Genomic DNA, 13,530 nt, shown 5'->3' on the forward strand with positions numbered 1-13,530 from the left:
CACTATACAGGTTATCCATTGGGTGATGAGGTCTAACAGAAAAAATTTATATTATCAAGTAGGTGCTCAAGAAATGTCAGGCCCCTTCCAATTTCCTCATTTTTACAGATGAGGACAATGAAGCCCAGGAAGATAAGTAGTCACAACTACAATCTACCAAAAAGGGGGTGAGGGTCTGGCCGTTATTTTTTGTCATGGTTCTCCTTTTCCTGCTGCTTATTTGATTATGTGACTCAATGAACCATCTAACAAATCCACAAGGTTTGCGACTATTACTGGACACCTGTCAAGCCCACAGATATAGTTAACACTTAACAGAAACAAACATTTTGGTGAAGTGTAACAGTTTTGTTGCCCTTCCCTAAAATATTGTATCTGGTATGTTCCCAAATTCTGTCTCTTGTTTTAAGTCTCAGTCTTATACATAGTTGGAGATAACCACTGATTTTTAGGCCTTGGCATTGTTCAAGGCCTTGACAATTTTTTAAGTTACAAAGAGCACTTTAGGGGCGCCTGGATGTCTCAGTCGCTAAGCCTTCCGCTCAGGTCATGATTCCACGGTCCCATCAGGTTCTCTGCTCCAAGAGAAGCCCGCTTCTCCCTCTTCCACTCCCCCTGCTTGTGTTCCCTTTCACGCTCTGTCAAATAAATAAATAAAATCTTTAAAAAAAAAAAAAGGCACTTTAGGCCGCAACTCACTGGAGTCTAGAATAACTGCAGGATATTCCTAAATTAAATGATACTCAATATTGGCACAATTGGGTGAGAATAATCATTGATTGAAATAAATATTCATCAGATTAAATATTCGTCATGAATTTAAAAAGCGTCCAGACACTATGACTTCGTCGTGCTTTGGAAATCAATTCCCAGCTACGGAAACCGATGGAAGACTACCTGGTTCAGCAAACAAGATTTCAAAGAGGAGGGGCCCGGGGAGGCGGGTCTGGACAACCCAGCGCGAGAATACGCCCCAGCGCATGCGCACGTCTTAGCTGGTAACTTCCATATCCTAGATGGGGGAGGCCAGTGAGTGGCACTGTACGGTTTTTGAACTCCTGTTCACAACGAAACACTAGATCTTCAACAGTTCCATGACTAATGTGAGACTGTTGGCCTCCGAGTTCAAGATTAAGGACACTTGGCATACGCCGCTAAAGCAAGAGGTGACTTCTCGTATCTTCCCCCATCCCCTGGAACATCGGTGGTCTAGTCCATTCCACAGACTTTCGAGTCCTGCAGCGGGTCGGGGATCGAAGGATTGGGCCGATTGCGGCTGAAACGTCTTTGGAAGGAGGAAGGGGGTGAGGGGGCACCCCTTTGAGTTCCGCCTCTTTATCGGGACGGCAGTGGGGGAAAGGGACGTACGAAATACTGCTCTTGGTAGCTAACGGATCTCACCTCTCCGTGCAAACTGCCGGGAGGGCGGCGGGAAAAGGGCAAGACGGGAGCAGGGAAAGGGAAAGAGCCAGGAAGCTGCGCGGGAGGGCGCGCACGCGCGCCCCTTTTTCAGCAGTGTGGCGGGGTCGCACGCACGCCCGCCTCGGCGGCTGGGCGCGGTTTGCGACAGCGGGGGGAGCGGTGGAGGTGGCGGCGGCAGCGGCAACTTTGCGGCAGGCTCCGGCCGGGCTTGCTTGACGGCGGTGTGGCGGAGGCCCCGCCCTAGGCGGCAGGAACCTGGAGGGAGGCGGAGGAATATGTCCGAGAGGGAAGTGTCGACAGCGCCGGCGGGAACAGACATGCCTGCGGCCAAGAAGCAGAAGCTGAGCAGCGACGAGAACAGCAACCCAGACCTCTCTGGAGACGAAAATGTGAGTGCAGCCCAGAGCAGTGTGGACGGGACTCTGGAATGAAAGTTTTAAATTCTTTTTAAACTCGGCGTGGGGGCGGACGGGCTGCGGTGGGGGGGAGGGAGAGGTGTCACCCTCAGGAAAACGCGGGCGTGGAAGAGAAAAATCGAACTTGCCTCTGGGGATTTTGAGCAGGGGCCGAGAGCAAGCAGAAACTTGGCGAAGGAGAGTGGTTTAAAAGAGCGTGGTGGGCGGAGGGTCTGAAGGGGTCTGCTCTGAGATCCTTTTTCGTGGTTGGGGAGTTACTGGGCCTTTGGGAGATTTGGGGAGAGTGCGGATATGAGATTCCAGTAGTTTAAAAGGCAAGTTAAGAGGTTTTTCTGAGAAAGTTGGAAGGAGGAGCACGCGTGAGTTGGCGACTCTTAAGAAGGAATTTAGGGATTGTGTCACTTTTCGACCTTTACAGACCGTCCAAGAGGGGAAGAGTAGTTAGGTCTTCGACTTAAGGGGTTTGGTGACTCTTCTAAAGGTGGGATTTTATGTCTGCTCCTGTCCTGTGGGTGGAGATGGGGTGTGCCTGACAGTCAGCTTTTCTTCCGGAGGAGAATTGAAGAGGATCGTCTTATGAATCGGAGGGGGAAACCACCTTTGATGTAATAAGAAGAGTCGGTAATTATAGTTTTTACTCAAATAAAGGGGATGACCTGGAAGATTTTAGGCAACAGTGGTAAAGATCTTTAGGTGTGGACTCGTGGTTTCGCAAATGTAAGGTATTTTGGAATCAGATTAAAAAAAAAAAAACTCCGAAATGGATCCTCGGTAATCATCTAGTAGGTTAAGTCGCCAGTAATCACTGAAGTGACATTAATTTTCAGTTTTCAGTTTACATCGAATAAGGTTAGCAGTGTCTTGACAATTCATTCAAAGTTATCCAAATGTGAACCTCCTAGGATATCTGAATATACTTTTAAATCTTTATAAAGTTTTGGGGCGCCTGGGTGGCTCAGTTGGTTAAGCGACTGCCTTCGACTCAGGTCATGATCCTGGAGTCCCGGGATCGAGTCCCACATCGGGCTCCCTGCTCAGCGGGGAGTCTGCTTCTCCCTCTGACCTTCCCCTCTCTCATGTACTCTCTCATTCTCTCTCTCAAATAAATAAATAAAATCTTAAAAAAAATAAAATCCTTATAGTTTTGTAGGAGAGTGATGTAAGTTGTTCATTTTCTCAGTTTGGCTAGTTATAGGAATAAACGCTATCTTCACCCATTTTCTAAATTCTACATCATTACTTCACTAACAAGCATATATATGGCATGGTGTCATGACCAAAATTTTCATTGAAGAGATGGGGAAGGATTTTTGTGAATAGAAGAAAGATATTTGAAAATGTCAGTTTGTGGGATTTGGACTTGAAGTTTCTGGAAAGTGTAGGTGTTGAATGTTACTTTAATCTTTCTCCTGTTTGTGCTTCTCAGTCTTATATATTACTTTCTAATAACATTTTTGACCCTCTTCATTTCAGTCCTTGGAGCCTGTTTTATTTCTGTTTTTAAAAATTTTTTCTGGGCAGATTAGGATAGCAATTAGGAGTACAGATTGGATCCACGTGTTAGGTTAAAATTCCTAATCTTCTGTTTACTGGTTGCTTGATCTTGAGCAAGGTACTTGATCTAATTTCCTTAATTTCTTAGAAATGGGGATAATAATGGTCTTTATCTCAGTATTTGTGAGGATTAAATGAGATAATACAGATAAAGTTCTTGAAAGAGTCTCTGCCCTAGAAGTACTATACAAGTGTTAATAACTGTGAAGACTTTTGCTTCTGGCCCTAGCACATACTAAATAATCAAGCAGAAATGTAATGAAAATGTCAGTAATCTCTTTAGACTGAGGAAAATTTCAGGGGACCAAATAAATTGAAAGCCTTTTTGGTAGACCCTTAAGAGGATATATTCTTTGCATTCTAAAGCAGTTCAGAACCAAACAGTGGATTATGCCTTTGAGTTTACTCATTTGTATAGGGACTTTAAACATTTTAGTTCCTTGGACACCTCAGTGAATCTCAGGTAGCCTTCTCAGAACATTTTTAAAACATATAAAATACAGTGTTTACGCATAAATATACATAAAATACAGTGGTTACAAACAAAATAAAATTATGAAATATGTTATAAAAATGCTTTTTAGAACAAATTTAAGATTGCTTTAATATAAAGTGTTTAAGTAGCTAATTTGCACACCCAGCATGGGACTCCAACTCACAGCCTGGAGACTAAGAGTTCCATGCTCCTTGGCCTGAGCCAGCCAGATGCCCCAAGTGCTTCTGTATTAGCACATTAAGTAACTAGATCTAGCAGGGGGTCTGATAATAATGATGGGCCTAAGACAGGTTTTTTGAGATCTGCAACTACTAGAATATGATATGAAAATACTTGATTTCCCTGATGAGAAAGTCACAACTACAGTAATCTCACGTATGTTACCTTTATTTAATGGAAGTGCTAAATTTCATTTAAAGATGATGAAAATTAAGTGGATTTATTTGGCCATTTAAGTTCACAGGCCCTCTGAATTCCACCCAAGGACCCCAGATCTAGGACATAGGTTAGAAGTAAGCAGTGAGGAAAGACAGTAGAGAACTCTAGAAAAATGGGTTCAGAGAAGGGTAATGGGCAGTGGTCATACTCTTGAGGGAACTGAATAGTGATGAGAAGGCCAAAAGCAAGTGAGGAAAGAATGTGGTGTTTGAGCTGGGAGTTAAGGTAATCTAAGCAATTACTACTATGAATGTGAGTCAAAAAATTGAAAGGACATATTTTAAGTTCTTTGTATATGTATATGCCATTTTATTGAATTTTTAAAGGTCTTATGATTTGCAGGATATTTAGATTCTTGAAGAGTATTAATGATTGCTTGGTAGAGGGCTGAATCTGAAGACATACTTTGCTTAAGTAACCTATGGCAAGATTAAGGGACAAATTACTCCCTATTTCCTCGTTGGGCAAATGAAGATGGTAGCGCCATATCATCATTCTATACCTTGAGAAGGGGCCAAGGTGGAAGTCAGCCTATACACAGATACTCAGCAAAGGTTTGATTTTAATTTAGAGATAAAATTAAAGCATTGTGACGGTTGCATTTCCATTTGATTCTTTGGTGATTTTCCTTTGGAGGAGATGGGTAAGTTAAGTGGTCAGAGTTAAAAAACAAAAGTGTTTCGTATGTTTTCTTGATTAGCAGTTGAATTTTGGGCCAGAATGTAAAGAAGCTGGTGAATAAATATCAGTTTTATTATTTTACTTCTCTAGTTTTAGAGGACAGTTTTCAGAAAAAGGTAAGTGAAACATGTTAAATGTTTATTTTACACTCAGTGAGGGAACGGGGCAAGTGTGAGTCAAACAATATACATTTATATGCCAAAGGAATGTAGAGGTGAAATTGCAGATGGAGACCACAAAGTTTTTTCCAGAGTGGGAGGGAAGACATTTTGAGCTTCTACCTTTGGAGACAGAATTTACACAACTATCAGTGATTCACAGTATAAAATGAGTTGTAAGCTTGGTCAAAGGCAATGAAGAGGGCTGGAATCTGGTTATGTGGAAAGGTGTGCTATAGATAATGCATAGTTTTTCACTGAAATACGGTTATTTTCTACACTAGGTGTTGACTGTGTTAAGCTGTGAATGAAGAGTGGGAGAAATAGATATAAACCATGATTTCAGCCCAGGAACTGAACTTTTAGAATTTTACATTACATTAAATTACAGTTCAAATATTGAGCACTACTGTGTATTATCTATCCAGTTTTTTCATCCTAATCGATACATTCCAGAATAATTAATGTATTTTTCTTAAAAGGTAGGAACCATTTGAAACTTTGAAAACCACCCCCCAACAACAGCTGTATAATACTATACTGTTTTTAGGTGAATTTGTATGAATTTTTTATATGCTTTTTGACACTCCAGTTAACTTTTCATCTTCTGTAAATATAAAACTAGGAAGCAATCATTTAGAAATAGCCCCTAAGGTGGTATTTCCTAGACTTGTTCTAATAGATGTTAACAGGCATTCCATGAAAAAAGGCTTCCTCTGGAATGAATTTAGGAACTATTGCCCTAAGGCGATAGGTTTAAATAAATCTCTTTATTCCAAAGAAGCACTGGAATATGTAATCAAAGGAGGTAGTTAAACCTTAGATTAGAGGGCCATGAATGTATCCTGTGGACTGGAGATAGCGTATAAACTAAGTGAATTTTCATGGTTTCCTGCAGTCATTTCTACATTTGGAAGGATTTTACTTTAATTATAGAGAGTTTCTGGAATTCTATATGAGTATCATTATTACATGAGAGCTGTGAGGCAAATGTCATTTGTAAATAGCACAGAATATGTAGGATTTTTTAAAAATTCTAAATGGTTTGTGTTCTAATTAAGCGGAATTTGAATAACAGCATTTTCAGAAACTACATCTAAAGAGGCACCAACATTCCGTCTTCCTCAGAGGCCCATTAACCACTGTACTCCAAACTGAGCAGCATTCAAGTGAATTATGAAGACATGTAGTTCAGTCAGATTTAGGAGTCACAGCTTTGGTTTGAATCCCAGCAACCATAAGTAGCAAGAGACCACTTAAGCTCTCTAAACAACACTTCCTTATCTAACAGTAAGGAGCTGTTCCTATCTTCTGTGAGGAGCTGTAAAGATGAAATAAACCAGTGTATTAAGGTGGCTGGCATAAACAGTGCGTTGTTATTAAAGGCAATATTATTCTTACCATTATTCTGATTAGCTTTTTTGATTATATTATTGCTGAAATATCATAAATCCTAATGTGTAGTTGGTTTGCTTTTTATCCTTATTTGGAGACAGGAATATATTTTTCCATTTCTTGCAGAATATGTAAATTACTACTTTAAGGTCAATCAGCAGCTACCCAGCACAAAGTCATTTACTGCTACATACAGTATTGTTGTTTCATGTAATTTTTCCTAATTTACTGCTTACAGGATGATGCTGTCAGTATAGAAAGTGGTACAAACACCGAACGCCCTGATACACCTACAAATACACCAAATGCTCCTGGAAGGAAAAGTTGGGGGAAGGGAAAATGGAAGTCAAAGAAATGCAAATATTCTTTCAAGTGTGTAAATAGTCTCAAGGTATGTGCAGAAAGACAGATCCTACGGGCTCAATGCCAGGCTTCAGAATTAGTTCTCAGTGGTAAACATTTTTTGCTCAGATACTTTGTCAAGTTTAAAATATTTTAAAATTAGAGTACTTTGAAGGTTTTTGTAGCATAAACTGCATAGTTAATACACTCCATTTGTTTTAGATTTTATCATTTTGTTTTAATTTAAATGGGTAATACCTAGTAGTACATAATGGGTTTTCTTTATTTGTATTCAGAAAAAAAGATTTGGGATATGTTATTCTCCATATTTTGATAAAACTTTAAAAACAAAGTCTCTTCCTGATACCTCTTAATAAAAAGAACTGAATGTGACCCATAAACTTTCAGTCAGCATAAATTGAAACCGATGTCTGTGCAGTTTTTAAATATGTAATTCTTATCATTTGTGTTACTTGAAATTGTTTTCAAAGGAAAAGGTGTACATTAACATTTTCTTAATAATCAGTATTTGGGGAAAACAAGGTTTTGGAGTTACTTAAATTACTGCTTCCTCAATAGCATTTTTATTTTAAAAAGGATTAGTGATATTTAAAATGTTTTCCTTTACATATTCATTTTCTGTTTTTTTAATTTGGGAGTATTTTTCTTATACTGAGTAAAAATATACATTGCATTATCTTACAGATATGTAAGTTAGAATCTTTTCTAAGTATCTGAATATACTTTTAGGTAAAGTATTCAGAAAGCATTAGAGGCTCTGGCTATATGGAAATTATTTTCCTGTCTGTAGCAAAATACATTGCTCAGTGTGTCAAATTATATTCTCTTAAAAGGAAGGGAATTTATCTTAGTATATTAAAAAAAGGCAAAGTGTCTACATTATAGTTTTGTGTTAATATTAGTTATTTTCACTTATTTTTAGATAGTAATAACTTTGTGAACAAAAAGTGAATACTGTTGACCCTTGAACAACTTGAGGGTGCTGCCGCCCCCACTCCTGTGCAGCTGAAAATCCAAGTTTAACTTTTGACTCCCCCAGAACCTAACTACTAATAACCTTCTGCTGATTAGAAGTCAGTAACATACCTTACCAGTAACATAAAGTCGATTAACACGTTTTGTGTGTTGTATGTATTACATACTGCATTCTTACAGTAAAGTAAGGTAGAGCAAAGAAAATGTGAAGAAATACATTTGCAGGGTTGCCTGGGTGGCTCAGGCAGTAAAGCATGTGCCCTCACCTGAGGTTGTGATCCCAGGGTATGCTCCACAGGGAGCCTGCTTCTCCCTCTCCCTCTGCCTACTTGTGCTCTCTCTGTCAAATAAATAAATAAAATCTTTTTTTTTTTTTAAGAAAGAAAAGAAAAAATATGTTTACAGTACTGTATCCAAAAAATCCGTGTTTAATTGGCTCTGTGCATTTCCAACCTGTTGTTCAAGGGTCACCTGTACTTGTATTTTATGCACCTCCTTATAGTGGTCCTGATAACTGAAGCTACAGTCCTTTGCTTTCCCTGGTCCCCACTGCTCAGGTATTCTTGTTCATTATGAAACTTACTGGGATTTTTTTTCTAAGGACCCAAATTCAAGATTATTTGAAATTGTTTCTATAGCAATAATAGAAGTGGTGATTTGAATGGAGTCTAGTATACTTCACTTTACAAGGGAGAAATTAAACCTAATAAAGTTTAGTGTTAGAGGTGCTGTATTAACTCTTGGTGTATTTGTTCATTTCCTGTTTGAGAAACATAAGTTATGTCCTTATGTCCCAAGAGATTAAATGCATCTATAACAATTATCCAGTTTAATTTTGATCAGAAGAATATGATTGGGTTTAAGAAAATAGAAGGCAAATATCAGAGTGTTTTCTTAGATGAGTGCTTGTTACCTGACCTCTGATTTAAGTAGTGGCCTACATTTTGAAAAAAAAGTTGTGAGGGGGAAATGGTCAGTTCACCATTCTTTTGTCTCTAAAGTATAGTAACTTTTCTATTTTATGATTATTTTACAGGAAGATCATAATCAACCATTGTTTGGAGTACAGTTTAACTGGCACAGTAAAGAAGGAGATCCATTAGTGTTTGCAACTGTAGGAAGCAACAGAGTGAGTGTTCAGGGGTCTATTTGGCATTTGGCTTGATTATTAGACTCGGGTGTTAAAATATTGCAGTGTAATGATTTTGAAGTAAATTTGGCATAGCTGATTTAACAGTACTCCTTATGTAATATTCTAGAAATTGTCATTGTTAGAACCTAGTATTCACTCCTGAAATACATCTTTATTTCATATATTACTGTCAGTTGTTTGTTTATATTTTGTCCTTATTTGTTTTGTGTGACTGAAAGAATTGACTCCTATTTTTGGAAGCAGTTTTAATAGTTGTCTGTCATTCAAATTAGGATATAAAGTCTGTAGTTTCTTAAAAGTAATAAACTTGCTTAGTGGCTCTCTGTAAATGCAAAGCATAAATCCAGTGGCTTTATATATTTATTGAAAGTATTTTAACTATTTGCGATAAACATCTGTTAGATTTGTTTTTATTTAAGGAAGCCAAAAGTATCTTCAACTGAGAGAAGTGTAGGGAGGAAGCATGCCGGCACATTTTAACATAAACTACTATTTAACTTTTTAGTTAAGCCAGTGGCTGAACTGGTGGACTGCAAAGACTTATTATTCTATTCACTTCTAAATAAATGGAGAACAGGAAGAGTCCTTAGTGCTTTCCTGGGAGTCTTTGGAGTTAGTTATTGAAATCACCTCAGGGAAAAATTGTTCTCTTAATTTTGCATTAGCCGACATTCTGGTTATCCATTAATACTGTACTAGGAGTTATGAGGAATAACGTAGAAATTTATTGTTGTATTTGGAAAAAAAACAGAGGAGATAGACTAATTAGGTACACGTTGGCAACAAATAACAAGTCATTTCCTCTGCCTTTAACCCAAGAGGTGAAGAGGAGTGAATCTGAGAGATGGTACATACATTGTTACTTTGAGTAAAATAAAATTTTATGCTTCTTTATTAGTTGTACTAAGTTTCTTAGGCAATAAAAGAATGTGGTTTTTTGGTTTTGTTTGTTTTTATTAAAGATTTTATTTATTTATTTGACAGAGAGAGAAAGGGAACACAAGCAGGGAGAGTAGGGGAGGGAGAAGCAGCTCTCCCGCCGAGCAGGGAGCCTGATGTGGGGCTTTATCCCAGGACCCTGGGACCACGACCTGAGCCAAAGGCAGCTGCCTAATGACTGAGCCACCCAGGCGCCCCAAGAATGTGGTTTTAATGCACAGTTTTCTGTATTTTTGTTTCTCAGTGTTGGTATTCTGTTCTCAAACAAAGTTAACTCCTAACAAAGGAGTTGTCAGCTCAGTATTTTTCAAATCATAACAAGCACACATGCATCCATTCTGGGCTAGATCCTTTCTATTACTGTTTTCTAAAAAAGTAAAATTTGGCTTTAGGTAATTTCCTGTAAAACTTCCTTTAAGGAGGGTTAAGGCTCTGGTGCTTTTACTAGGTCGTTGAAATCCTGAAAATTTGAAACTTGACTATTGCACTTGGTAAGATGGGATAACAGATTTTCTTGGGTGTTTAGCCAAATGTGACTTGTGACATGTAGTCTGGTTCTTAAATTCTTTGGGGAAAAAAATTCATGGGGAAAGTGATACAGGTTCAAGAAAATATTAGGTTATTTTTTCCTAGTTGGGAACATAGTGCATTAATTAATTTGAATCTACTTTTAAGACATCACTGTAAACCTAAGTTTATACTTCACTAACTTGGCCATGATAATATCAGAATTAGTTATAATTTGTGCTTCGGTGTCCTTATTTAAATTAAATGTTCAGGCATTGTAATAAAAAGTATCCGTAATTTCATTTAAAATGACATGGAACGGGCGCCTGGGTGGCTCAGTTGGTTAAGCAACTGCCTTCGGCTCAGGTCATGATCCTGGAGTCCCTGGATCGAGTCCCACATCGGGCTCCCTGCTCAGCAGGGAGTCTGCTTCTCCCTCTGACCCTCCCCCTTCTCGTGTTCTCTCTCTCATTCTCTCTCTCTCAAATAAATAAAATCTTAAAAAAAAAAAAATAAATAAATAAAATGACATGGAAGGCCATTACATAGTTTATTGAATTATAAAAAGTTCTGTTTGGACTTTTTTTTTTAAAGAAAAATTATCTTCTAGGACATAACCTATTTTAGCAGTCATAAGGAATATTTTTTATTTATTTTTATTTAAGATTTTATTTGTTTATTTGACAGATACACAGGGAGAGAGGGAACACAAGCCGGGGGAGTGGGAGAGGGAGAAGCAGGCTTCTTGCCAAGCAGGGAGCCTGATGCGGGGCTGGATCCCAGGACTCCGGGACCATGACCTGAGCCAAAGGCAGACACTTAATGACTGAGCCACCCAGGTGCCCCGATAAGGAATATTTTTTAAACTATTAATGTAGCGATTTTATTAATTTAATAGGCAGTGATAATTTATAGGATCTTTATGGAGTTCTTATATACTTCTATTAAAATTAATAAGTTATTGCTAACATGACTATAGGCTATAAGAAAAATGGAAAGAAATTTATTAAAGTTTAATTGTACATAGTGTATATATTAACTTTAGAATATATGGCAAATAAAAAGGACCACCATACATCAGAAAGTTAATATTTGGGGCACCTGGATGGCTCAGTCATTAAGCATCTGCCTTCAGCTCAGGTCATGATCCCAGGGTTCTGGGATCAAGCCCCGCATTGGACTCCCTGCTTGGTGGGAAGCCTGGTTCTCCCTCTCTCACTCTACCTGCTTGTGTTCCTGCTCTCACTCACTCTCTCTCTCTGTCAAATAAATAAATAAAATCTAAAAAAAAAAAAGTTAAATATGAGCTGTGTCCATGAGAAAAACATTATTTAGGCAAATTATAGGCTTTCTTATATGTAAAGTAATATGTAAATATTCTTAAACTACCCAAAGACTTCAAGAACTTAATTAAAAAATGATAAACTGCAACTTTACTTTGAGGTATTCAGTTTGAACGGTTGGTGCAATTACATGAATGAGATCTAAATTTAAAACATTGGAAATAGAAACCATTATTAATACAATATTTAATATACTCAGGAAATTATATAATACATTAGGCTTTATAATGCTTCCTTAAGTTTAAAGAAGCTGTTTTAAAACAGTTTCTGTAGTATCTTTAAGACACATTTGTGACTAAAATATGTTGCAGAGGTGAAGAGAATGTGGTTTCTGTGTTTGAGATAAAACTTACTATATTTTTGTTTTTATTAGGTTACCTTATATGAATGTCACTCACAAGGAGAAATCCGGTTGTTGCAATCTTATGTGGATGCTGATGTATCCTTTCTTGAGTTTTTAATATCTTTGGCTAAAGAAATTGACTTTCAATAAGTATACCAAAACTTTTCTAAATTAATTAGTTCCCTTAAGTTATACTGTCCTTTAACCAGTGCTGTTCCTTTACTATCACCCAAGAGATTCCTCGTATCTAGTTTATCTAATTTTCCTGATCCCTAGAAATGCATTGTAAGGTGGATATGAGACAGTGGGGAGAAGTGGCTAGGGAGAAGAGCATTGGAAATCCAGTAATGGAAATCATAGCAAAGAATAGCTAAAACCTCCGTTTCTTTGACATTGCTTAGAATTTTATCACTTCAGGGTTGTTAATATTAGTGAATTGGGGTTGATCAGAAGCTGTGACTGGCAGTCATACCGAGTATTTGAACAACAAAGCCTATAGGGAAAAAGTAAACACAGTTTGTGTAGGAAATAAAATACTGCAAAACGTAAGTACATAAAAAAAAGGTCTAAAAAGCCAAAAGGTTAGACAAAGGTTGGTGATAGTGTTTCTTTCAGATCCTTTGAGAAACCCAGCAAACAAGGATATTCAGACTTCAATAGTTTATATGGAAAGAAGTGACCTATAGCCATATTGGGCAAGTCTCACAGGAAAAGGTGGAAAACTAATAGTTAACTCTATCAAACTGAATAGAGATGCATCATCAGACATACTGGGATAAAACAAGGGTCAGCAATTTATAGCCTGTGGGGCTAGCTACCTGTTGTTGTAAATAAAGTTTTACCGGGACACAACTATACCCATTCATTTACATATTGTCTATGGTTGCTTTCAAATGACAGAGTTGAGTATTTATGCAAGCATCTAAATAGTAATCAAAATTGAATGGAAGGACTGGTTCTGTTTGACCATTTGGTGTAGATTGTAGACCTAAAATGTCCATTGTTTAAATATGGTAATATAAGGAGAAATGAGAACTTCTGTGTCAAAAACTCAAGCATTTCTTTATAGAGGTTTCCGTGTAGTAGATAGTAGAATCATTGACATGTTTACTTTTCAAAAACAAATTATATTTCTTAACTGGCATTTCTTAGGCTGATGAAAACTTTTACACTTGTGCATGGACGTATGATAGCAATACAAGCCATCCTTTGCTGGCTGTGGCTGGATCTAGAGGCATAATTAGGATAATTAATCCCATAACAATGCAGTGCATAAAGGTGGGTTTTTGGTTAAATTGCAGATCTGCCCTATTTTGAATACACATTTGTGAAAACTTGTCATTTTTA

At 37.7% G+C, this 13,530-nt stretch overlaps 1 protein-coding gene across 2 annotated transcripts in view; it reads left to right on the plus strand.

Annotated features, from left to right (window-relative positions):
- Nucleotides 1-1,112: 1,112 nt before the first annotated feature.
- The window catches only part of EED (embryonic ectoderm development), a 29,366-nt gene continuing 16,948 nt past the window's right edge, over nucleotides 1,113-13,530 (plus strand). For both annotated transcript variants that reach the window (XM_025894462.2, XM_025894463.2), the window contains exons 1-5: nucleotides 1,113-1,811; nucleotides 6,799-6,951; nucleotides 8,935-9,027; nucleotides 12,214-12,279; nucleotides 13,336-13,461. In XM_025894462.2, coding sequence (XP_025750247.1) covers nucleotides 1,698-1,811; nucleotides 6,799-6,951; nucleotides 8,935-9,027; nucleotides 12,214-12,279; nucleotides 13,336-13,461 — 552 coding nt within the window. In that variant the 5' untranslated portion in view covers nucleotides 1,113-1,697. The remainder of the gene's footprint in view (nucleotides 1,812-6,798; nucleotides 6,952-8,934; nucleotides 9,028-12,213; nucleotides 12,280-13,335; nucleotides 13,462-13,530) is intronic.

Source organism: Callorhinus ursinus, unplaced genomic scaffold, assembly GCF_003265705.2.
Source record: "Callorhinus ursinus isolate GAN/ISIS: 27379988/994484 unplaced genomic scaffold, GSC_fseal_2.0 scaffold35, whole genome shotgun sequence".
Taxonomy (NCBI): domain Eukaryota; kingdom Metazoa; phylum Chordata; class Mammalia; order Carnivora; family Otariidae; genus Callorhinus; species Callorhinus ursinus.